The 26,539-nt window shown below is 32.1% G+C and overlaps 1 protein-coding gene across 1 annotated transcript in view; it reads right to left on the reverse strand.

Annotated features, from left to right (window-relative positions):
* Positions 1-1,063: 1,063 nt before the first annotated feature.
* LOC132723347 (deleted in malignant brain tumors 1 protein-like) overlaps positions 1,064-26,539 on the reverse strand; it is a 44,158-nt gene continuing 18,682 nt past the window's right edge. Inside the window, exons 8-14 of the mRNA XM_060708044.1 lie at positions 25,929-26,101; positions 21,973-22,108; positions 21,543-21,715; positions 20,994-21,132; positions 8,768-8,940; positions 8,276-8,411; positions 1,064-1,345 (exon numbers count right to left, since the gene is read on the reverse strand). Coding sequence (XP_060564027.1) covers positions 1,090-1,345; positions 8,276-8,411; positions 8,768-8,940; positions 20,994-21,132; positions 21,543-21,715; positions 21,973-22,108; positions 25,929-26,101 — 1,186 coding nt within the window. The 3' untranslated portion in view covers positions 1,064-1,089. The remainder of the gene's footprint in view (positions 1,346-8,275; positions 8,412-8,767; positions 8,941-20,993; positions 21,133-21,542; positions 21,716-21,972; positions 22,109-25,928; positions 26,102-26,539) is intronic.

The raw sequence follows: 26,539 nt of genomic DNA on the forward strand, positions 1-26,539 counted from the left end.
GCACAGCAGCATTACTTTGCAAGACGTTGTGCATACCCCGAAGGAAGGCATATTGGTTTTGAACTGTCCGTCCGTCAGTCCGTCAATCCGTCATTGGCCATAACTTCCTTTCCTTATTGTCTCCAGTTTTCCAGCTACCCCGAGTAACTGCGTCGCACGGTATTTCCATCAAATTGTCCACCAACAGGCAATATCTTTACATGTGCATACTCGGAAAACACATCGCTAGCTAACTGCATTCCGATATTTTTACATAAATGTCTGTAATCTTCAAAAATTATGAAAAACTCACCTTGTTTATCGTGTCACACGTCACGAGGAACGGAAGTTGCTCACAACATTTTTACCGATGGACATTTTACACTCGTTGTGAGTTAAACGGGCGTGAAAAATGTATCCTGGATAAATTCCATTGATATTTTATGCTCAATATTTTCAGACCATTTCCTAAATTTTGCGATGAAGACAATTTGAAATATGTCTTAAAAGTTTTGAAAAAAAGGTATTTCAAAGGATCAATGAAACTGGGCAGTCACTGAACATGATACAATGTCAATAAATCTGGTTAGAAACTATCACAATGTCCATTCATATTCATCAAAAACGACACAGTTTAGGAAGGGATTGTTTCTTGCAAGTACCTTGACCATTTGTACATTTCAGTAAGAGTGAAAACTGCCATGCAAGTGCATTTTGTTGAAAAAGAAAATTAACCATTCTGAAGTTTCCTCTTTAAAGTGGTTAGGACGCCGAGGGAACAATGTATCATAGAAATGTATAACGTTTGAATTCGTTATAAAAACATTGGTACCTATTAAGATATTTCCTATTTGTTACAGTTATAACGTGAGTTTAATAACTTAATGCTTATAAAATTTAAGATATAAGAGTATTTATGCAACTTATCAGATAAGTCTAAACATGCCTTTTTACAAAGTTCTTGAAGATCAACTGAAAAAGCTTGAAGATATTAAGTTAGAAAGGTTAATGTTTAATTTTAAATATCCAGCTCCCCTAAACTGTGATTTTTGTCATATTATTAGCAATCTTATCATTACGTATCGTTATAAAAGAGCAAATTCGTTTAAATCATTTAAGAAACATTAGATAAAATAGTGAAATTTGCAATAAAATAATTTTATTGTACTTAAAGAAAATCTCAGAAGGATTACCCTGTGTACATGATATGCCGACATCGTTATTGTGATTACAATTATTAGCTCCTAAATCAATATGCGGGCATTGGAATAACGTTTTTTCAGTTCCCGTACATCTAACACCGTCAAAATGAATTGGCAACGTTCCGGCGCCGTAATATGCAGAACTGAATACAACAGGATCAGTCCTAAAATGATTATAATAAAAATATAATTTAATTGTCGCATTTAATCATATCACAAGAACGTGTTTGTTAAACACAATTGTCCCCGACTCAGATTCTTGTCAGTAACAATATTTAAAAACAATGTTTACCCTTTTATTCAGTTATGGACAGAAAGATTGCCAATAAAATTGTAAACAAAGTTATATAACTTGATAGAGTGATAGCGTTTTGTAATAGTGAAAAATATAAGTTGACAAGTCATTGCTATGACTTGTGATGAAGTTGAAAAATATTCAACTTTATCAAATATAAATAAATGCAAGACTTTAGCTTAAACTCAGTGACCCCAAACTCCTTTCAAACTTAAATCAACCTTATGTATGTTTCTTGTAAATATGAGACATTGACAAACTAAGTACAAGGGCTGTATAAAAAGTATAAAATTCTATTGTTACCACAGATGACGTTGACCTAGTGACTCAAAGCACTAGACCATCCTTCCAAATATGAAACACCTCAGTCTATATATAAAGGTTGTATAAGACCTACTGACCTCTGATTCAATCCTTAAAAAAAGACTTTGCAAGATATATTCCTACCAGATATGAAAGACATATGTCCACAAATAAAGGCTGTGTGGGCAAAAGCGTAAAATCAATTCTTAGCATTGGTGACCTTGATCCATCTGACCCCTAACTCAATCCAAATGATGCATGTTATCCTTTAAAATATGAAAACACCTGTCAAAAAATAAAGGCAAATGTGTAGAAATATATTATTTGCACCTTTGACCTTGACCACAACCCCTAAATCATTCGAAAGGAAACATACCATGCGAGTTATCTTCTTAACAAATATGACACATCTGTCTATAAAAAAAGCTATATGGGCAAAAGTGTAAACAAATCTTTTTGTAGCACTGGTGACCTTGACCCATCTAAGCTCTAACTCAATCCAAATGTAGAAGACTATACGTCAAGCTATCACCGTACTAAATATAACAATTATCATTCAAAAAATAAAGAATGTATAAACAATCGTGAAGAAATCTAAAATATGCACACTTGACCTTGATCTTATTGACCTCTACCTCTATCATAAGGAAGAATATCATGCAAGTTATCTTCCTACCAAATATGAAAAGCATCTGTCAATAACTAAAGGCTGTATGGGTAAAAGTGTAAAAATCTATTTTAACACTGGATGGTGACCTTGACCCATTTGACCCCTAACTCCATCAAAAGGAAGAATACCATGCAATTGATCTTCCGTCCAAACATGAAAAAAATCTGTCAATAAATAAAGAATAAAGACTGTATGGGCAAACGTGTAAAAATCTATTTTAAGAGATGGTGACCTTGACCCAACTGACCACAAACTACATTCAAAAGAAGAATACCATGCAAGTTATCTTCCTACCAAATATTGTATACATCTCAAAAAATAAAGGCTTTATGGGCAAAAGTGCAACAATCTATATTTAGCATTGGTGACCTTAAAGTAAGAATACCATGCAAGTTATCTTCTTACCAGATATGAAATACATAAGTCAAAAGCTAAAAGCTGTATGAGCAAAAGTGTAAATATCTATTTTAAGCACTGCTGACCTTTGAACCAACTGACCCCTAGCTCCATAAATAGGAGAAGACCTGAATTTTATGTTCCTATCAAATATTAATGACATGTGTTAATAGAATAAGGTTAAAACACATGTAAAAATGTAAAAAAATCTATTTTTGACATTATTAACATTGACTTTGACTCCAAATGACCCCTACCACAACCAAAGTAAGGAGGTATGTTTGTATTAAACATGAAAGATATCGACTTAAAAATAAAGGCTGTATGAGCAAAATGTTAAAATTTATTTTTTACACCACTGACCTTGAACTTAACCCTTGAGACCCATAACTCCACTAAAAATTAAAGGACCATCTACCAAATATAAAAAATATCATATAATACAATGAGTAATTAGGAGAAGTTTCAAGATAAATCCAGCTTGCCGGAATAGATTAACCATACAATGCCCTATTTTCAAAGATTTTTAAAGGTAAATAACTGGGATAAATGGAGGCACACTTATATTACTTGTCAATATCATGTAGTTTGTAGCGATAAGTAAAAGTGGAAATTATAAAGCCATTTGTATACATATAAATTCAGATATTTTCAACTTGCCGGTTTAGGTTAACCATTTTTCATTTTGTAAGTGCCGAAAAAGGCAATAACTTAAATATGGAAGCAATAGTTATGTTACTTGCCCAGATTATGAACTTTGTATCAATTAGTATGTGTGTAAATTATGAATCCATTGGTACAGGTAGAACTTAAGAAAAATCAAACAGTCCGTTCTAGGTTAACATCGTACGGACAGACGGACTGAAGGAGGGACACGCGGACGGACGGTTCAATAACTATATGTCCGGGGGCATGAAAATTCATTCATTTTCTAAAACATATTATAATATTTTGCCTAAGACGAACACTTCAGAAAAGTTTATTGCCTTCAGAGTCTATTAAAGATATAATATACTCATTCTTGAGTAAAATATTTTAAACATTGATATATATTTAAATCTATTAAATTCCTAATAAATATGTCTAAGTTGAATAAAAGAATGAATAAACTGCACTGTATATTTAACAAGCTGCTTTACCTACCGATTAAAGGTATTTTCTTAAAACAACTGCCAGTTTTTAATGATACAATATAGTCATATTGTGACTAGATACAATATAGTCATATTGTGACCACCTAAAGTTTGTAGAATTTTAAAAAATAACATATCTACTTTGTGTGAAGTCAAAACATGTTTATTTCTTTACAAAGAGACTGTGTAGCAATTATCAATATTGCCATTTATCAGATTTGAGCATTGCGTATCTTTACATATTTTATACTAGCAAATGTAAGAAGAGTTATTTAATATTTTATCGTAATCATTTTTACATAATTATCTTTTAATTCCTTCTTATAAAAAAGCCACAACAGTCGAACTTAAATTCAACAAGCTATTATCAAAGTATTGCAAGCAATCCATAAGTCCCCTACCGGTTAGAACCCCAGCAACTTTCTGAAGGGCCATTGAATTATGTCATTGAATGAATGAATGACATGAATAAACTTAAAGCTTTTTAGTTCTTAGTTTATCTGTATCTAAGTAATATGTCAAGTTTCCCTAATTATGTTTATAGAACAGATAAACAAAAGATCCAATTTTCTTAGGATGAATATGTGTAACAGATGTTTCAACTTTTCTCTATTTTAAGTTAATTTGTTGGAAAAGTTCCAATGTCTTTAAAAGTGATCTCAGGAATCAGTTTATAGAAACGGACAGACAAACCAATTGACAGAGACTCGGAGGATAAATTTTTAAACATCCCTGGTTGTTACCAGAATATAACATTTTTAAAAGCAAAATTCTTAAACTAAGAGGAGATAACTCTTGAAATAAAGATTCTTGACTTATGAACATTTTCATACATGATGTGAGTGTAACAAAGAACAATTATCTCAAGGTTAAAGAAGATACCATTTATAACCACAAAAAGAAAAGTGAAATATATACCATTTATAGTTACAAAGAACAAAATTAAAAGAAAAAATCTAATAAACTTCAAGTTGATATGAAAATAATCATGGAAACACATGTCTTATAAATCTAATCACATACGAAGAAAGTCTTGATTATGAATGTCTTTTTTTTTAATTTAAAGAATGAATAAATGGAGAAATAAGAAAGTTAAAGAATGAGAATGAAAACTTCAATGTTTAAGGAGAAGATAATTCTGATGTTGCAGTTTGAAGGAAATGCTAAATGAAATGAAGAAGTTTGAGTAAAATATAATAATTTCTAGAAAACAAATTAAGTTCAAGGGGGACATAATTCTGGAAATTGTCAAGCTATAGAGTTTGAACCATATCCCAAATGACTTGAGTAAACATATGACATATATATGAAATAAAGAATTTTTAACAAAATCTTTTTTTTTCATGAAAATTCTAAGTTCAAGGGGGGTAATTCTGAAATTTTTGTTCTAGAGTTGTAAACCTTGTTACATATGATGAGGTTGATGATCAGAAACATATTTTTTTAGTTTGATAAAAATGTTTTCCTTACTTTTTGGATTTTGACAAATATTGTTATATTTTCCATATTTTAAGCCTGTTTGTTGCCATAGCTATCAAATTTTTCAATATAGGAAGAAAAGAAAAAAACGTGCATAACCTCCATTCTGCCATCTATCAATATATCAAGTTTCATAAAATATTTTTAGTAATTTTTGGGTTATCGCGGGATCCACTTAATGTGTTAAATTAGCAATATTTTCAGTCTATTTGTTGCCATAGCAAACTTATTTTTCAACATAGGAAGAAAAGAAAAAACATGCATAATCTTCAGACTTCCATCTATCCATATATCAGGCTTCATAAAAATATTTTCAGTACTCTTTGCATTATCGCGGGATCCAATATTGCGGACGGACGGACTGACGGACGGCCGGCCAGACGGACGTTAACCTAAAGTCCCCTCTAATTAAATCGGTAGGGGACTAATAATTTGTGTGCAAAGGCATTCAATGATAGTTCGTGAATTATGTGTTCTTGAACTTTGCCAATTACCAAAAACAAACATAAAATTGAACACATTCCTGCAAGCGCACATCATATAGCATATTTTCCTTTACAGGATGCAAACATCTTAATACTCAATACTTCAACTTAATACTCTAAATACCAGTATTTACATATATCGCCACTCTATTATATTTCTCAAAGAATGTTGTACTAATTTGTTCCCAAAGGCAAATAATGTCTCAGAAACAAATAATATTTTTCTTTAGAAAAGTCAACTAAGATATTTAAAATGTTTAATTGATGGTTTTAAATTTTATCGCCTGTCCAAGAAGTGCCGAGTTTAAGATAATTTACATAAAAGTAGCTAAATGTATGCAAAGTAATATTAAGACTTCAATACAAGTACTTAATGACTATAACTGCACTTATTGCAAACAAGCAACAGGAGTAGGTTAAGTGATTGGTAAATTGGTTACTTTTTGAAAACAATAGCAGGATACAAACTTGAGAAGGCATTTATGGAATAAAAAACAAAACAAAATTCTGGGATATAATGAATATTAAAGGTCAGTGGTCAATTTTTAACATTGACAAAATGCTTATTCAAAATTGGCCATTTCACAACGGGGACGGGCTATTTTTTAACGGTGTCAAAATTTAATGCCACAAATTTTAAACATGTTACTTATTTTTAATTGATATAGGTCAGATGTCTGGTGTATTGTATGAAACGGGAAACGGAAACAACAAATTATGATTAAAGTTACGTTTGCCGTGTCAGTATATTCAGGATAATGTTGGCTTATTACAAGCAATACGTGTGTATCTTTAGTGTCGATAATGCCGATGTTAACTACCAAAATGACAGAAAAATAGCACAGTTGATGATATTCAAAATTTCCACAACCACGTGTACAACTACAAATGTGTCCATAAATCACGGATGCCCCCACACTCCACTGTTTTGTCAGTCATCTTACGTACAGCAGGGGGATCACAGAGGGTCAGACAAAGGAAACTCTAAATAACTTCCCCCATTGGTCGGGGCATAAAAACGACATCTTGTTTTGTCTCAATATTAAGAATTTCATATCTCAAATGCATACTCTAAAGTATGCCTAAAGCAGAATGACTCCGGATGAGCAAAAATAGTTCAATAAATTAAACTTGAGAAACATGTACTAAGAGGTTAGGAAAAGTAGAAAGATTCAAGATACATTTAGACATTCCAGTAAAGTTTAATGACTTAAGGTCAATACTTTTTGAGCTACGAGCGACACGTTTTTTCTGAGTCAAGGACAATAAGTCTGACAAAACTGAATTAATCCACTTGCGAAACATCAACATATAAAATACAGTTGTACTTCCCTTTCGTGGGATCAGATAAAGATACAAGTGTGCAGATAAATTATTATAGAAATGAGAGAATATATACACACATACCACCACATCTCCCTTTATATATATACTTTATCTGTCTAAATGCATTGTATCCTGCGGATCTACTTGATTTACGGATCCAGTTGACTTTCGGAAATAGATAATAGTTTTCTGGTCCCAATCAGTGAAGAAGACAATAAAAATGTCATCATTGATTTGTGAGACATGATAACAGAGAACAAACTCTGTATATGCAAATGTTGAGCCAGTTTAAATGTGTAGTGCAGTTTGTGACTGTATATAAAGCTGTTCTGAAACCATCATTTTTGTGATGGCGGATGAGCAGTGGCTATGCTTTCATGAGTGTTCTGCTAGGCGTTGTGCCGTAATTGGACTGGCATATCGATGTGGTGGTATGTGTGTATATATATGATGGTACTATTTTTTCGAAACATGAAGTAGTTAAACGCTATTAGGAAATCAATAATTAAAAAAGGAATAAACCACTGTTCGTAGTGTTAAATGTAGCGTAAATGATTTTTCGGATTTTTCCTTTTACCAATTTGTTTACCTAACTGTTAATTTTTCGTTTGAGTAAAAGCGTATTTTGAAGCAGAGCATGCGGATAACAATTGTGTAAACTGGTTCTTATGATTTTAGGATTTAAATGAGAATGATTAACTTTAGTTTGCTACGCAAAAGTGGATGCCACAGGACATCATTCTCATCACTGCGGAAAGGTCTGATAACATTTGTGATTAGTAGTAATTCTTCTATAAGGGGACAGATGACATATTGGAACAACTGTTTCGGTGAAATTTATTAATAATACAGACATCGTGTTTTGGAGCAACTGAAAAAGTTTACTCTTTCCAACAGCTTGAAAAATGTAAGTATAAGTGTAATTGTGAATATTAATATATACAGATCACTCTTAATATGTATGTAAATCTTTGCTAAAATAAGATTTTCTTTTGTTAGTTACTTACAATGAATAATGTAGCATCTTACAAACAACAATTGCTGACAGCACATCAAACCCATCATCGCATACTGTTCCCCATGATCCATTTTGCCATACTTCCAGTCTCCCTTCGTATTGACCTAACCCGTTTACCAATCGAACTATAAAAATACATACTTTTTTAAACAACTACACCGCATGTCGTCATATAATTATGATAATTATGATAATAATTATAGTGATGATGATAGTGGTGGTGGTGATAGTAATAATTATCATTATTTCTAAGAGCTGATGTATGAAGTCATAAAAATGTATATGTTTAAGGTAAAAATAATATTAATTATTTTTTGAACGGTGATAGTGTCTTTTATATCATTATAGAATGTGGTTTCATGTTGAATTTACAGAAAAACCTTTTCAAAAGGTAAAACGGTTTTAAATTTTAATTTGACTTAATTCAAGTACTGTGTCTAAATTGTGTATTCTGAAACAGTTTTAATCAGACAAAGGTTACCTGGTGCACATGAAATACCAACATCTTCATTGTGGCTACAATCATGAGTTCCCCAAATCCTTTTTAGACATTGATTTAAGCTTGTTTCACTTCCAGTGCATTGAACATTGTCTAAAAGTATTGGTAATGTTCCACCGCCGAAGTGAGCTTCCGCAAATACTCGAGGATTAGTTCTAAAATGATTACTTGAAATTATTGCAATTTTCGATTTTAATGCCACTTTCAAATCAATTCCATCTCTTGAATTTATACTACTTTGCCATAAAAATGAATACATTTCATTCTAGAATCAAATAGATACTTAAGTGCTTTTGCCTCCTAAGTTTTTGTTCCAAACGTCTAAAATCATATCTGCCGTAAGTCAATTACGTTCGAAACAATCAGAAAAGAAAAACAATTTAATGCATGCATACTATTTAAGCCAATGGCTCTTTATTTTAATAATCATCGTTTTGGTCGTCGTACACCTGGATCATTGGTGAGATTTTGATCAAATGCGAAATTTAAAAATATTGCTGCTTTGTGTAACAGAATATTGTGAGAGGCTGCGTCCCGTTGTGGTGGAGTATACTTTAATTACACTTTTTTACGCCAGTCACAAGAAAGACTTTAATAGAGAGCACAAACACTGAACTATAATTTCCAATCTTTTATTTCGCTAACACTGTATAATTTTAAAGCCGAAAGAACACAATATACATGAATTTTGAACCTAAATACTATCCATAATAACTTGAAATCCTTAGAAGCTCTGTCTCGTGACACTGAAATTTTACTTATATAGCAAAGAAATAATTCCCGCCAAAACACAAATATCACGAGAAAGTCAAGAAACATGATTTATGACAAAATACTCCGCCGGATTATAACAAAGTACTCCGCCGGAGAACATATCTACAATAATGTGTTAAGGTTATGCCGGAGCATAACATTTAGTAAAACAAAATTATGAGGTCACCGGAAAAATTTTTTGGAAAGCATGTCATATAATTTCGCGATCCTCGCGACATTCCCCACAAAACATAAACAAGCAAATGTCTTTACTTGATCAATAAGTATCATTAATACAAAACAAATCAAAGCACAAATGTTTAAACAAATTGTAATACAAATAAGCATCTTTTATGCGAACTAATGTCTGTTAAATGAGTGATAAAGAGTCACATAATATTTTTATAATAAACACTGTTCCTCATATTTTAATATGACAAGCAATAAATCATATATATTTAAATTTTGCAGGTTTGCAACCATCCCACGACGATAATGATAATATACATTTTCTCTGTTCATTTTTTTATTTATTAACTACTTCAATTGGATATAGGAGATTTAATGGTCGTTTTATCACTTTTCTGGATGATGTCAGTAAATCGGCTGAACGTATATTTCCATCTCGACTACTATTCAAAGTTGTTACTTTTCCAAATTTCCATTGTCCGCGGGAAACATCATCCTTTATAAGCACTATATCACTAACACTAGGACAAAAATGCGATTCAATTCGCGGTGATTTTAATTTGCTTTGCATTCTCTCTCGCGAAGACTTAATAGATATTCGTTGCGCCATATGTGCCAAAATGTTGTCCAAGAGTTTTTGACCTTTTTTCCAAATGTTTAAAAGTTTTTCAGCATTGCTTTCATAAGGTACATAATCGGGATCATTATCATCACACTCCGTACATGGTATTCCCAGTAAAAGGATTCAAGCAAATGAAATGCTTTGGAGTCAATGCAATTGAAGACTTTAAATCACTTCCAATATAAACTAAAGGTCGCGAATTCACAACAGCTTCACATTCTTTTAGTATTGTCGTCATCTGTTCTAGCGATAGGAGTTTTCTGCCAATTGTTTTTCTTAAAGCACGTTTTACAATGCCGATAAGGCGTTCATAAAAGCCGCCCATCCAAGGGGCCAACTCCACGATGAATGTCCATTTGATGCCGATATTTGATGTATAATTTTGAACGTCTTCGTCTTCCACTGCTGTTTTCCATACTTGCTTGATAATATCACTCGAAAGTTTGAATTGTTTTGCGTTATCACTTATAAGTTCCACAGGCGTTCCTCTTGTAGCTATAAATCTTTTTAAGCACATCAAAAAACTATTGGCTGTCATATCTCGTACAACTTCGAGGTGTACAGCACGAGTTACAAGACATGTAAATAGACACACCCATACCTTTTCTTTCACTTTATCTTCTTTTATATATAATGGTCCGAGATAATCAAGACCAACTCTAGTAAATGGCGTAGCCTGTGATACGCGTGACTTCGGCAACGGAGCCATTGGTGGAAGCTTATATGGGCCTCCTTCAAATCTGCGACATATTCTGCATTTCTTTAATACTTTTCCAACTGAAGCTCTGCCATGTGGTATCCAATATCTTTGCCTAACTTCACTAAGTGTTTGCGAAACTCCACTGTGCAATATTCTACAGTGTGTTCTTTCAATAATAAGACACGTCACTCTTTCTCCGGAAGGCAGCAAAATTGGAAATCTTGCTGCTTCATTAAAACTTGAATGTAGCAAACGACTACCGCATCTTAATACACCATTACTATCGATGAATAGGTCGAGCTGTCTAATTAGATTATTTGTCTTTTTAACTTTGATTAACTCCAGTTCCTCAGAATAGTGTTTCAATTGAAGATATTTTACCCACAAATCCTCTGCTTCTTCTAATTCGCTGCAAGAAAGATATCCAGTTGTGGAATTTTTTTCACAAATATTCCTTATAAAACGTTTGCACCATGCTGTTACTCGTATTAACTTGGTAACTGAAGAATATTTGTCTTCGTCAATATTGAACGGAGAATTGATGTACATCTTTTGTTTGGTTAAAACACTTTCTTGTTTTAATTCTGATGAACATAATTCAACATTTTCACATTTATTCACTTCATGCTCAGTGGTATCATTTGTTAGCTCATTTTTGTCTAAATTTGTGCAGTGAAGATATGGTGAATCATCCATTGACTGAATATTCATATAAGTCTAACTTTCAATTGGATTCTGCAACCATTTTGGACCGTTCCACCATATACTCTCTTCTAGTTTCGATAGTGTGCATCCTCTACTGGCAATATCTGCAGGGTTATGATTCGTGTTGACGTAATGGAATTCTATGTCATCATGCTCTCTAATTTCATTCACTCTGTTTTTAATGAATGTTGGAAGCTTCTTTTCAGATTTAATCCATTGTAATACACACTGCGAATCTGTCATTATCACCATTGAAGTAAGCAACACTTTCAATTGGGCTGCTACAAATTTTACACATCTGACTCCAATAAGAACTGCTAAGAGTTCAAGTCTAGGTATTGACATTCCTTTCAACGGAGCTAGTCTATTTTTGCTGAATATAAGATCTACTTTAGTTGATTTGTTTGACTCCTGTCGAAGATAGATTGTTGTAGCATATGCTTTGATAGAAGCATCACAAAAGCATATAAGCATGTTTTTAGCACCAACTTTTCCGTTTGAATTTCCTACATGTCTGTTTATTTTCACATTTTCTATCTTCAAAAGATCACTTTTTATTTCAAGCCACTCAGTCACATCTTCTTTGTGAAGTATATCATCCCAGTCCAGGTGTTTGCTCCACACCTTTTGGAGTAAAACCTTTCCTCTCATTGTAATAGGAGCAAATAATCCTAATGGGTCAAATACCGATGCTACTTGTTTCAACACATTCCTTTTTGATAGTGATAGCTCTTCACGCAGAGTCTTCGATCCTTGATTAGCTATATTATCATTATTTGTATTCCATACATATCCCAAAACTTTGACCTTTTTATCTTTTGCTTGATCTATCTCAGGTATTGAACGATTAACTTCGTCACTATTAGTAATCCATTCTCTCAAATTCATTTTTGCATCACTGAATATCATCTTTGCTTCATTGTATAAAGCAATGCCGTCTTGTACTGTGTCTGCACCTGATATGATATTATCCATATAAATATTTTCTTTAAGCTGTTCTGATAACGGAGTTTTATATTTATCTAGATGACTCTCAATGGTTGCTCCAAGTAGAAATGGGCTTGATATTACACCAAATGGAACTCTGCTGAATCTGTACTGTTGTATATGATTGTCATCAACAATAGGATTTTTATAGTTTTGGAACCACAAAAACCTTGTTACATCTCTTTCCGGTGGTTGTAAGGCAACTTGGAGAAAAGCCTTTTCTATGTCAGAAATAACAGCTATTTTTGGCATTCTGAATCGAAGGATCATACCGCAAAGATCTCTAAGTAACACAGGACCTCTATATAAACATTCATTCAAGCTGCGATATTCTTTATTCACTTTTGCCGACGCATCATAAACGATTCTAAGTTTTGTCGTTGCTTTATCCGGTTTGATCACAACGTGATGGGGAATATAATGCTTTATTTCATCACATATATCTCTTTCAACCTTTTCAATAACACCCTTTTGTAATTGATCTTCAATCACTTCATCGTACCTTTCCATCAAATTTGGCATTTTCTGAATCCTTTTTACAAGTGATTTAAGTCTTCCAACAGCCAATCCTCTATTTTCTGGTAGATCTGATTCTGAAATATCTTCTTTCCAAGGCCACGTGACCTGGTACCTTCCATTTTCTCTTTTGAGTGTGTTTTTAAAAGTTTGCATTGCCTTTTCATCATCAGTTTTAGTAATATTATCTGTTATCCCAATTCCTTCTAAATTCCAGAAATTTTCTATATTTGTTTGCATTTGAAGGGAAGGATCAACTTCTTGAAACACTTTATTTTCTATCACATTTCTGCCATGTGTCATTATCAACATGCTGGCATCATATGTATCCTGAATCGTCTCATCAAGCTCTGTTCGTCCAGAAATAATCCATCCAAATTTTGAAGATAGGAGGTACAATCCAGGACTCACTTTTATTTTTTCTGACTCTATCACATCCAAATAATAGTCATTACCAAGTAATAGTTCTAAGACATCTGATTTTGTTTCTGTTGGTATGCTATCAGCTAGGGTCAAATCTTTTGTGAATTCAAGTAATTTTTGTTTCTGGCTATCTTTAACTTTAGTACGCTGCATCATTCCACTTATACTTGGCACAATATTTGCTTCGATGGTCAAATAATCTCCATTTTTCATTTTCAGATTTAATTTTGTTGTTTTTTGTCTTGATCACTCTCGATCGTTCACTGCCAAATGTAACAATGTTTATTTCTTGGTCCTTTTCTCCTTTTAGCTTTAGACGGTCTGCAAGCGATTTGGCAATATATGACCTATGTGAACCTGAATCAAGGATGAGACGTACCTTTTCGCTCTTCAGACTTTTTGCACCACGAACGTCAGTCAGCACCGTTTGCATAAGCACAGTTTCGTTTAAGGATAATAGTCCAGCTTCTTCACTTGGATTTTCTTCCTTTAATATTTCTTCTGACAAATGAACACTTTCTTTTTGGAAGTGTTTTGAAAACTTTTTATTACATAAGCTTCGGTGATGTACGTTCACTTTGCCGCAATACACACATAACTTTGAACTTTTGCATTCATTTGTTTTGTGACTGTCTTTCAGACACTTAAAACAACCACTTTTCAATCTTCTTTTTCTATCGTCAATACTTTTATAAATAGTGCATTCATTACTCCAATGAGCACCTTCACAATATCTACATTTTCTTTGAAATTGCCGTGTTATACATTTCTTTTCTCCGACAATAAGAGATCCAGTAGCGTATTTTGGTACATAATTTCTTCCACGATTCCTGTCATAAGGAACACCACCTGTCATTTGATAATGTTGAGGCTTTTCAATTTTGTCACCACGCTGTGTTTGATTTTCTGGGAGCCTTGTCTTTATATTATAATATACAATATATTGTCGCAACAGATCACGTAATTTCAATATTGTCTATTTTTCATCAATGTTTTTCATAATCTCTAATTGAAGTAACACATCGCTTGGTAATTTGCTGCGAATCATAGATACAAATATATGTTGTTCTAGATTTTCACCCAATACTTCTAGGCTCACAGATGCTTTTCAATTCTGTCCATGAAATATCTTAAACTCTCTGTACTATGTCTAGCTGGTATTAAATTCAGAAGCTGTTTATAGTGGAGATCAATAATTTCTTGTTTGTCTCCAAATCGCTCTCTAAGTATTTTAATAGCAACCTGATAATTTTCGTTTGAAAGAGTCAATCCCGCAATCGCACTTCTCGCTTCGCCAGTAATCTTTCCCTTCAGGTAATTGAACTTATCTATTGGAGATAACCTTTCATTCTTATGAACGGCACTTTCAAAGGAGTCCCAGAACTCAATCCAAAGTAATCGATTTCCATTGAACGATGCTATGTCTAACTTTGGAAGTTTGACTGTTGTTTCTTTTCTTTATAATATTTGCTTATCCATTAGTTTTGTTTGAATTTCAAACTGTCGATCACTTTTTTCCTGTTGCTGAATGAAAAAGTCTCGTTGCATTTCTATCTGCAAATCACACATCCTTTGAACTGCACTATCACTGACAGAATCTCTAGTTTCTGTACGCTTTATTAATGCCTTTAGATCATCTTCACACAACTGTAGCTTATGCGATAATGACAAAGCACTTTCAGTTAAAACAGAATCATCTTCGATAATTGTTTGAGAGGTATCGTCATCTGAATCCCCCAAAGCATAAGCTAATTTTTCTGACTGAGCACTCAACTTTTCGACATAAATATTTATTTTATATCTACATTCACTAACCTTTTTTTGTAAGTTTTTATACTCTTCTGGCAATTCATCCTCAACTGAATCCAATAAGTCCAAACCAATTTTAATCTCTTTATCAAGTACATTAATATACCGTGTACGCACACCCTTTATAAACTTTATGTTTACGTTTGCTTTTTCCATTTTTGTAAATGCACTGTAGTCCAACACTTTTCAAAATATTTTAAATCAACTCGTATTGCTTAAGACACTTTCACTAATACATAATATCAAACTCTGTCCCTCTTTTAACTTTAATCACTTTAAACACAATACAAATTCGTTCATCTCCATAAATTTGTAAATTTAAACACATACCTTTTACTTTCACAAGCTCCTATTTGTAACGTGAATATTATTTATATATTCACAATAATTAATTCCTTTTCACAGAAACACAGCACATACTTTTCCTTCTTCACTTTTAATCACGCCAAGAAAATCCTAGTTTTTGATTTCCCGGGTTCCGGCGCCAAATTTCTATGTGGTGGAGTATACTTTAATTACACTTTTTTACTCCAGTCACAAGAAAGACTTTAATAGAGAGCACAAACACTGAACTATAATTTCCAATCTTTTATTTCGCTAACACTGTATAATTTTAAAGCCGAAAGAACACAATATACATGAATTTTGAACCTAAATACTATCCATAATAACTTGAAATCCTTAGAAGCTCTGTCTCGTGACACTGAAATTTTACTTATATAGCAATGAAATAATTCCCGCCAAAACACAAATATCACGAGAAAGTCAAGAAACATGATTTATGACAAAATACTCCGCCGGATTATAACAAAGTACTCCGCCGGAGAACATATCTACAATAATGTGTTAGATATTTATTCAGGTTAAAACACACATACATGTATACATAAAACAAACACTTTAGCATTTTATATAAAACTGATGACACAATTGTAATAAAATATTTCGGAAGTTTGTCAGACATTAATATCACAGACGGCTCATTAAATAATAAAATATTATAACTAAAAACAAAATCTAAAACTCTTTCTTTCCTATGACTAGATATCAATTTACTAGTTTAATAAAATGCAAGGACGTAAGTGGAAACATGTATAGAGTAGTGTGCAATAACCTCGGATTGCCCATGAAAGCCCGAAGGCTTATTTCCAATGGGATCCTTGGATATATACTTACTATAATATACAATATAAAACACAAAAACATTGAAAATTACAAAACTTTGGAAACTGGAAGATGTCATTTACGTAAAATATCAAACTTTAGTATTTCCATTAACTTTGCTAAAAAGAAAACAATAAAAATGAGATCAATATCTAGTCATACTATTGGATTTAATTATGATTTACTAACCTAACTGTTCTAGAAAATGGGCCTTCACAGAGCTTTTGAAATTTCCTATCTTATTAATTTTTTTGATGTATGTTGGCAAGGAATTCCAATCATTAATTGCTTTTTAAAAAAAAGTTACATTATCTTTCCCATAACTTCTTGGGACCCAAAAATTGTACTTATTCGAGTAGAATAAGAATGAATGTCTCGAACAGGTATAAAATTTTCTATCATATATGAAGGGCACTGGTTATTAACAATTTTAAAAACATGATTAAGACGTAATTGCTTATTCCTGTTTTCTAAATTTAGTAAAGACATATTAGCAAGAATAACATTATTGACACTATCTTTAGGTCCAATACCGTGTATAAATCTAACAATTTTATTTTGACAAATTTGAAGCTTATTTTTAAAACACTTGTTCAGGCTCGGGTACCAAGAAGAACATGCATAATCAAGGTGACATTGTATTAGTGCTGAGCATAAATATTTTCTAGTCCTAAAATCTAAAACATTTGCTTGCCTATACAAAAACTTAAGACGTGAATTCACCTTTGTAAGAATACAATTAACAATAGATTCACCTGACAAAGAATCATCAATATTTAAACCTAAATATTTAACAGATTTTGTGGATTCAATAGTATGTCCATTACAAACAATTTTGAACTCTTTAACTTGTTTTAGTTTACGTTTGGAACCAAAAATAAGACATTCAGTCTTTCCTAGATGAAGTGACAATTTGTTATCTACAAGCCAAGATGAACAAGACTCTAGTGTTTGTCCAAGTTTTTGAGAAATAATACTTGGATTTTTGTGAGCAAAAAGAGTTGCACTGTCATCGGCATACAGAAAAAGTTTACATTCTTGATCTATACTAATTCTCATGTCATTTACATAGCACAAAAATAAAAGAGGACCCAGGATGCTGCCCTGGGGAACCCCACATGTAACAGGCATGTAATCTGATAAAATATTATCAACACTAACAGTTTGTTTTCTACCTTTAAGATAAGACATAAACCAGTCAGTATTAGAGATACCCATCAATTTCAATTTTCCACATAAAATATCATGGTCAACAGTATCAAATGCTTTTTGTAGATCTAACATCATCATGCCTATGTATAATCCTTTGGAATTATTGTTTCTGATATGATCCATAAAATGGATAAGACAAGTGTCAGTGGAATAGGAATTTCTAAAACCTGACTGTAATTCATACAATAAACCATTATCAACTAAAAACTTTTCAAGTTGAGAATACACTGATTTTTCTAAAATTTTTGAAACAATGCTTAAAATGCTTACAGGTCTATAATTTCCTACTTCAAGATTACTGTTCTTTTTATATAAAGGTTTTACCCTAGCTACTTTCATGTCATCAGGGACATAATTTTCTGAAATTGACATATTTATGATAAAAGTAATTGGTATTTTAAAAAATGAAGCTGCATCTTTTAAAAATCTAGCAGGAATTTCATCTAAACCAGTACTCTTTGATGAGTTTAAATTCTTAAGCTCTTTATATACAAATGTCTCAGACACATGTTTTAAGTACATTTTATTATTCTAAGGTTAAGGTTATGCCGGAGCATAACATTTAGTAAAACAAAATTATGAGGTCACCGGAAAAAATTACACATTTTTGGAAAGCATGTCATATAATTTCGCGATCCTCGCGACACCCGTGAACGTTTGTTGTTGTGTACATGGACGAAATATTCTTTAAATAAAAACTCTTGTTATCAAACATTTAAAAATTATTCATAAATGAGTAGATTTCGAACTTAATCAATCATTGAAGATAAATTTATGAATAAAAAGATCTAAAATATAAACAATTCACATAAAACGTTTAAATTAAATATATAAATCAATCCTAAACATGAGCAAGCGCAAGATACCTCATTCCTTTCTTTTCATTTCCATATAATAAACCATGTAGAATAAAGAACCTGGACCCATAATTATAATAAAATCTAAGGCATTTTCAATTTTTGGATATATTTAATGATAATGGGACACTAGGTTATAAAGGAAATTGCGATATTGTCTTATTTATTAAGTTTGCGTTTTGTAGAATTTCCAAGATAAAATGATATCTTTGCGATGTGATGAGTGACGGGACAATTATTTAAATTGTAAAAAGCAAAATCAAATATGGTTATTGAAAAAACTATCTAAGAAATATTCAATTTTATCTCTATGAAATTAAATAAGCTCGTTTATCAATTTTACTGAGGATGGCTTATGACATCACAGACACAGTTTTCATCATTTTAAAATTGCAGACACAACTTTCCATGACTTTTATTCTCCTTTGCGTAGTATAAGACATTTATTTTTCAAATATTAGCAATTTTTTTACAGTCAAATTTTTATCATTTAATCTGACTACCCACAATCCTTTCTTGAATATTGTTAACATTTAATTCACTATGGCATATAAATGCAAATCACTTTTGAAAATGAAACATTTTTTGTGGACATTTCATAACTTTATTTTCATATTTTACCTATGCAAAAACTTTACTAGTGACCTTAAGAGAAACATCATCCATGCTCTCTCAACTAAATGCGTGCGCATAAAATAGATTCCACTTTTCACAGAAGCAAACATTATACATATCTTCCAACAAACAAAACCGGTGGGTGTCCTTGTGTATGTGTATGGCACCTATAGCGACAGAACCACCCCGCTACAATTATTCAGACAAATTTTAAGAAATGGTTAGATGATCCGGAAAGAAGATAACTCAGCTTATCCATTTATATGACCATCAGATTTAATCCCAGTTTTCGTTTCTTATTCTTTATTTGATTGCACTATTTAGACCGTCTAGATCTATCAAGATCACTAGTTTGTTGTCTTCATCTGCTTGAATGGTCTTTGGCATGCAACTTGTTGTAACAAGGTGTCAAAACTGTTATGATTGGGTCGATGAAGTGAGAAAATAAATTCTAGAGTTGTTTAATGTTGCTTTCTGCACATTTATTTTTGAAAAATTAACTTCTTGTTTGATAGGTGAAATATGTACATCATATAAACCAGACCAATAAGAATTGATATTAAATTTCTTCAGAAGTATATTTTTCTATTAGACATACTTTTATTTTGTATTTTAAGGTTAAGATACATATTACTTGTTCATATAAAAGGACTAAAATAGACCATGGTCATAAAGTATGTTATACTGGTATCCGGACATTTGCCCCCCCCCCGGACGTTTGCCCGCTTTTTGCAGTGGCGGACAATTGTCCCCTGATATCTTTGGAAGACGCGTACATTTGCTCCCTTAAAATATTTGAGGGGAGGACATTTGCCCCACCCACCCCTGTTTTAAAGATGTTTATTACCGAAATTCACCGCCTATTGTCGAAATTCCTCAGTGCTTCAATACACAATAACTTTTTAAAATACGAGAAGGGAAATTTCTTGTTCTTTCGGTCAATGGTTAGATGATCCGGAAATAAGTTCACCCATACAGAATTTATTTCAAGAATCAAATTATAGATCATTATATCTATCTAATTACTGTTATTGAAAGTGGCAAATGTCCTCCCTTTCAAAACATACAATGTGGCAAATGTACGGCACCGCAAAAGATGGGCATACGTCCGAAGGCAACTGGCAGGGGGGCAAATGTCCTAGAATCGTTATATAGCCTTAACAAAGATAAGAATATTCACAATTGAGACCAACCACAAGTAAGACAAGTTTGGTACAGTTCCATTGGTGGTCTTAATAGTGTTCTTTCTGTATATTTCTTTATCATCTTTCGAATAAAATTTCCGATTTTCGATTACCCAGTTAATAGATATTACATTTGAAGGCCAATGTACACCAGGATAGCTTCTTAAGCCTCTGTTGAACTATTTGAATGTAATGTTTACGATATTTTTGTAACATATATTAGGAATACTGGCAAAGAAATCAATGATAATGTAATGTCGCAAGAATAAACAGTACCTAAAAACAAACTTGTTCACTGTACTTTCTTTAGACTAAATAAAAAAATTGATACACATTTTTCACATGATTAGATATGATATTTGTTTCGTTTTTAATGTAATCCATGTATAGCAAAAAAAAAAAGATGTCAGGGTAATGTTTACAAAATATATGTAAACATATGCAACAATATTTTGAAATTATTTTTACTTACGATTGATAATTCAGCATCTTACATACAACAGTAGCTGACAACGCATCAAACTCATCATCGCATACTGTTCCCCAAGTTCCATTATGCCATACTTCTAATCTACCTTCATATTGAATTGACCCGTTCACCAATCGAACTTCTAGAATAGCGTCAATATTTTAAAACAATAATTCAATACTTTTTGCAATTTATAAATTTCAAAGGTATTTTAGAAAATAACACATGCAAATAAAAATTTGTACGAATGAATCTGAAAATTACATGTCTTAACCAAGAGGCTGCATTTAGAACACCGGCAACAAAAACAACAACGAGACAAATTAATTTAAATTCCTACATTATTACTTCATGTAATATTATTATTATTATTATTATTATTATCATTATTACTGTTTTTTAGAAATAGAGATTTAATAAAACGAATTGACGGAGACTGTGAAGTTTAGGAAAATGTTTTTATTCTTTTTTATAATTTCGTTTCTAGTTATAACAGTATTTGTCTAGTATATTAATCGATAAAATCTTCTTTCACATCTTTACAAAGATTACCTGGTGAACAGGATACGCCAACATTGTCATTGCGACTACAATTATGCTTTCTCCAACCATTATGCTGGCATTCAGCTAAACTTGATTCATTTCCCGTACATTTATTATCGGCTAAATGTATTGGTAATGTCCCAGCGCCAAAGTATGTGGACCCATTTACTTGAGAATTACTCCTAAAAATTTTTGTGTTTCAACTTCTTTATTTTAATTGTCGACTTGTATCATAGCAAGCATTGATTCAATTAATGTATCAAACGTTCTCGTTGGAGAATACAGAATTTATTTCAATAATCTAATTAAAAATCGATTTATTTATTTATTGTAGTTCATTTATTGGGATTTCCAAACACTTAAACCAGATTATGCATTGAAAAACTTTGCGAATTGGTTTAATATAGTAATCATAAATCATTACATTTTTGTTACTTACCGGGGATAATTCAGCATCCTACAAACAACGGTTGCTGACAGTTCATCAAACTCATCAGTGCAAACTGTTCCCCAAGACCCATCGTGCCATATTTCCAGTCTCCCTTCGTATTGATTTGATCCGTTTACCAAACGAACTTCATGAAACGCATTAAAGTATAAAACAATTATAGTTTATAATTTATATTTCTGAATATCATCAAATCGAAAGTATGATCAATTTTACTTCTTCTTTAAGGACAAAAATCCAGGAGTTGTTAAATCATCCAAGTAAAACGTTTTGATCAAGCAAATGCATACATGTATTCAATGATGAGTATCAATCGTGCTTACATAAATGATATCTCTTATAAAAAGCGACTATTACAAACAGATCAAAATAGCTATATTTAGAACAATGAGCGAAACAGTCGACAACCGTAGTTTTGTTAATTTTATGGACGAATTTGAAGTCAATTTTAACTTCTGCGTTGGCATCGATTGTAAAAAATCTAAACGAAATAATAGTGGTATGCGCAAAAAAATACTATTATATGCATCCCTTCACACAAGGGTGAACGCAATATAGATTTCAAAATTTAGCATCGGCAAAAGTATATTTGAAGTTTCGGTGATCATTATGTGCGCTATTACACCATTATTATGTGAAAATAGGTCAATCACAGGGTAAGTTTTCAACTTTTAAAACATTATATTAAATTCAAAGCTCTTTCGAAAAATCTACCCTCCTATCTTTCTTCTTTATTACCAATTTTTGTTTCGGAACTTTATGCAGTCTTGGTGGAGATATTCTTTCCGTCGTGGGTTATAGTGTGTCAAACAAACTGCGTATTCAATCACACCCCCACTAAAACATAACGATTTGGCCCCAAAAAGAAGATATCACCAATCATAATTCCATCTGAGTTCCATGTGTGCTTCATATAGGTTCACAATATGTAAAATCATCAACATCATTACGGATCACTTCCATAAAGCAATCTATGTTTTATTCTTTTGTGTATCATTTTGTAACGAAAACTTATATCGGAAATAGACAGATTTCCTAAGTCGAGCTAGAATAACTACTACATATACTACATAGATTGATTATAGCTACTGTGGGTAATACGTGTGTTTATTTTAAACGTTCACGCATGGAAGCTTCTATATCGTCACAATTGTTACATTACATTATTTTTCAATTATTCCACACCTTAGTACAATATACGTTTTTGGTATGGATCGTTAGCGCAATTGTGTACATTCATTTTGTAAAATAATAATTTAAAACCAATTAAAAGTCAAACCAAAATGTAACAGAATATTAACTAGAAGAACACGTTTCTTTTTATTCAGCTTATCCATTGCAATATACATGTAAATCTAATAATAGAATATCTTATTGATACGTTGATGTGTTGATTATAACACATGGTGACTATGAAAAGTTATCAGTTTGCTGTCAAAATTGTAAATATATTTAAGTTAATGATTTTTCATTACCATTTTCATATCAATATTCATTTTATTTTGCCTTTTTTACAAAAAAACCGAGAGAAGAATATTTCTTATGAAGACATTTTTTTATGAAAAGGTTGCCTGGCATTTCACTGCATGACAACGAATAATTATATACTTGTGCCTGTGAAATCTATTCCAGACACTTGTGGAATATATGTGAATGAATTAAAATAATTTAAATGAAAAAAATATGATAAGATAGCTTTACAAAGATTTCGTCGCTTCCCTCTGTCAGCTGTTTAACATACATGTATTATAATTTTGCTTGACCAAGTTACGTATCCACAAAGGGAAATAATTTATTAAACGAGTAGTATACGAGTACACTTCGCGTCAACTTAATTATATTCTCGGTACATTTAGTATTTCTAGTGCCAGTCTATTGATAAAGTGATATTTGATTATCAAACATATTTATTTTACTTATGAATTTTCAGCCAAATGATCGTAACATAATTCCTTTTAATTGACTATTCATGTTTATATGGAAGTGATTTTAGCCACTTATCCACTTATGGATCTCTTCAGTACATTTAACAGAAACTCGACCTGCATTTTGGCCAGCAATTCGTTTATTTTTAGCCAAGTTTCAATAAATGTTCAATAAGGATTTGTTTCATTGTTCAGAATAGTTCAGTGGTAAGATTTCGTAAAACCTCTATATTTTGTGTCCGTTAAGTGACATTTTCTTCATACGTATTGTATGTTTGAACGCACCATAACCCACGTCTGAAATAATTTCTCGATGTAGACTGCATAAAAATCCGATACAAAAATGGGGAAAATAAAGTGGAAAGTTAGGAGGGTAATATTCCATTTCAATTTTCTCCAAATAGCTTTGAATCTTACATAACTGTTTAAAACGTTGAAAACCTACCCTGCGATTGATCTATTTTCTCTTTCGCATCTGGCTTGAGAGTGCATATCTTGATCTGGATGTTCAATTTCGAGATCCATATCGAGTTCAGCCGTCGTGCTTCAGTTGCATAAAATATTTATTAAGTTAAAAGGAATTTTACCAACGTCATGATAAAAAATAAAACAATTTTAATTTTATTTATTGAAAACTTTTTCATTATGATGTCACAAGAGTAGCAATTAAATACAAGATCGACCAATAATCAAATGTGTCGCCTCATGATAGCCATAACTTGACCTTAAAGCATTCAACCTGAAAGCCTGTGTAGTATGCACAAGTACTTGAGCTACCAATTAATCATGTAAAGTTTTATTGAAGTTGCATAAGTCGTTTAAAAGGAGTAGTCCGGACAAATGTTTAAAAACTTATTCATTAAAGGGCCATAATTCTGACAAAAATCAATAAACCGAATCGAAAATGGATGAGATGCACAACTAGACATGGTATTGATCATTCCTATAAAGTTTTGATGAAATTGTATCAGTTGTTTCAGAGAAGTAGTGACCCAGAAGCTGGCAACACAAAACACCTTTTATATTCAAGAGCCATAACGTAGGAAAAAACATTCGAGCGGAAAACCTTTGTATTAGGCGCAAATACTTGAGCAACCGATCAATTCTGTTAAACTTCATCTAAATTGTATAATTGGTATAAGAGGAGTAGTCCAGACAAATTTTATCAACACCCTTTTTATTCAAGGGCCATAAATCGGCAAAAAACATTCAAACCAAAAATCCGTCTAACATGCATAAGAACTTGGCATTGCAATCTATAAAGATTCATTGAAACTGCTTAAAAAGTATAAGAAAAGTAGTCAGGGCAAACTTTAAAAAAGATAATTAAAGGGCCATAACTCCGATCAAAATCTTTGAACCATAAAAGTCAATAATATGCACAACTAGACTTTGTACTGATCATTCTTGAAATGTTTCGATGAAATTGCACAAATTGTTTCTGAAAAGTGGTCCGGACAAGCTTCTTTGTAGCCGGAAACAGTAAAAAACACTTTTTTTATTCAAGGGCCATAACTCGGCCAAAAACATTCACGCGGACAACCAGTGTAATATGCCAAAGTACAAGGCTACAAATCAATTATGTAAATTTCATCAAAATTGCATAAGTGGAATGCTGAAAATGTGAAAATACTGATGATATACACAACTAGACTTAGTACAGACCATTTCTGTAAAGTGTGGGTGAAAATGCACCAGTAGACTTTGAGGAGTTGTCCGGACAAGTTTTGTGATGGACGGATAGACGCACCGACAGACTGACAGGCGACTGAGAAATGATCTCTATATGCCGCCACTACTCTGTAGAGGCGACTCAGAAACAAAGGAATACTGAGTAAGAAAGTTTCAAAAAAAAATTATTCCACAAAATATTTTTTGATAATTAATATTCAATTTAAATCATAGTGCACATTACAGACATGTTTTTGTGAATATATTGCACTAATTATAAAATGTACAATAATATATATATATATATATTTATTTCATTTCAGAAACAATTGAAACACTAGACAAACTTACCTGGAGTACATGACATGCTAACATCGTCACTGTGATCACAATTATGCTTTCCCCAATCAGCGTGTTGACATTGAGATAATATTGTTTCAGTTCCCGTACATTTAACATCGTCTAAATATATTGGCAATGTTCCAGTGCCGAAGTATGCGAAACGGAATATCAAAGGATTCGTCCTTAAATGATTTTGTTTTAGGACTTGCCATTAGAACATTATAGTCGTAATCAAACAGTGCTATTTTGGAAATCAAATCGAATGCTTTATTTTACACTTTTTCTGTCAGAAATGTCTGATATTAAGATACATGAACACGCTTCTTCTTTCACCGCTTTATTTTGTGTATGTAACTTGCAACTTTAATTTGAAAAAAAAAAGTTATAACTAACTGATAACAATAAAGCGTATCAGATGAAAATCTGTATAAAGTTTGACAGATAAGAATCACTTTAAATTGCTTTATCCAGCGTTTTTCTAAGTAATTTATTTTAAATACGGTCTTGAGAAAAAATTTAGGAGAATAATAGTAATTCACATATTATTACAAAATCCCCTTGAAATGGGAAGATTATGTCTAAAATAGAGACATAGCAGAAAGTTGAATAAGTAATTTTCT

Source organism: Ruditapes philippinarum, unplaced genomic scaffold (genome assembly GCF_026571515.1).
Source record: "Ruditapes philippinarum isolate M1 unplaced genomic scaffold, ASM2657151v2 ctg2253_1_1_1_1, whole genome shotgun sequence".
NCBI lineage: Eukaryota > Metazoa > Mollusca > Bivalvia > Venerida > Veneridae > Ruditapes > Ruditapes philippinarum.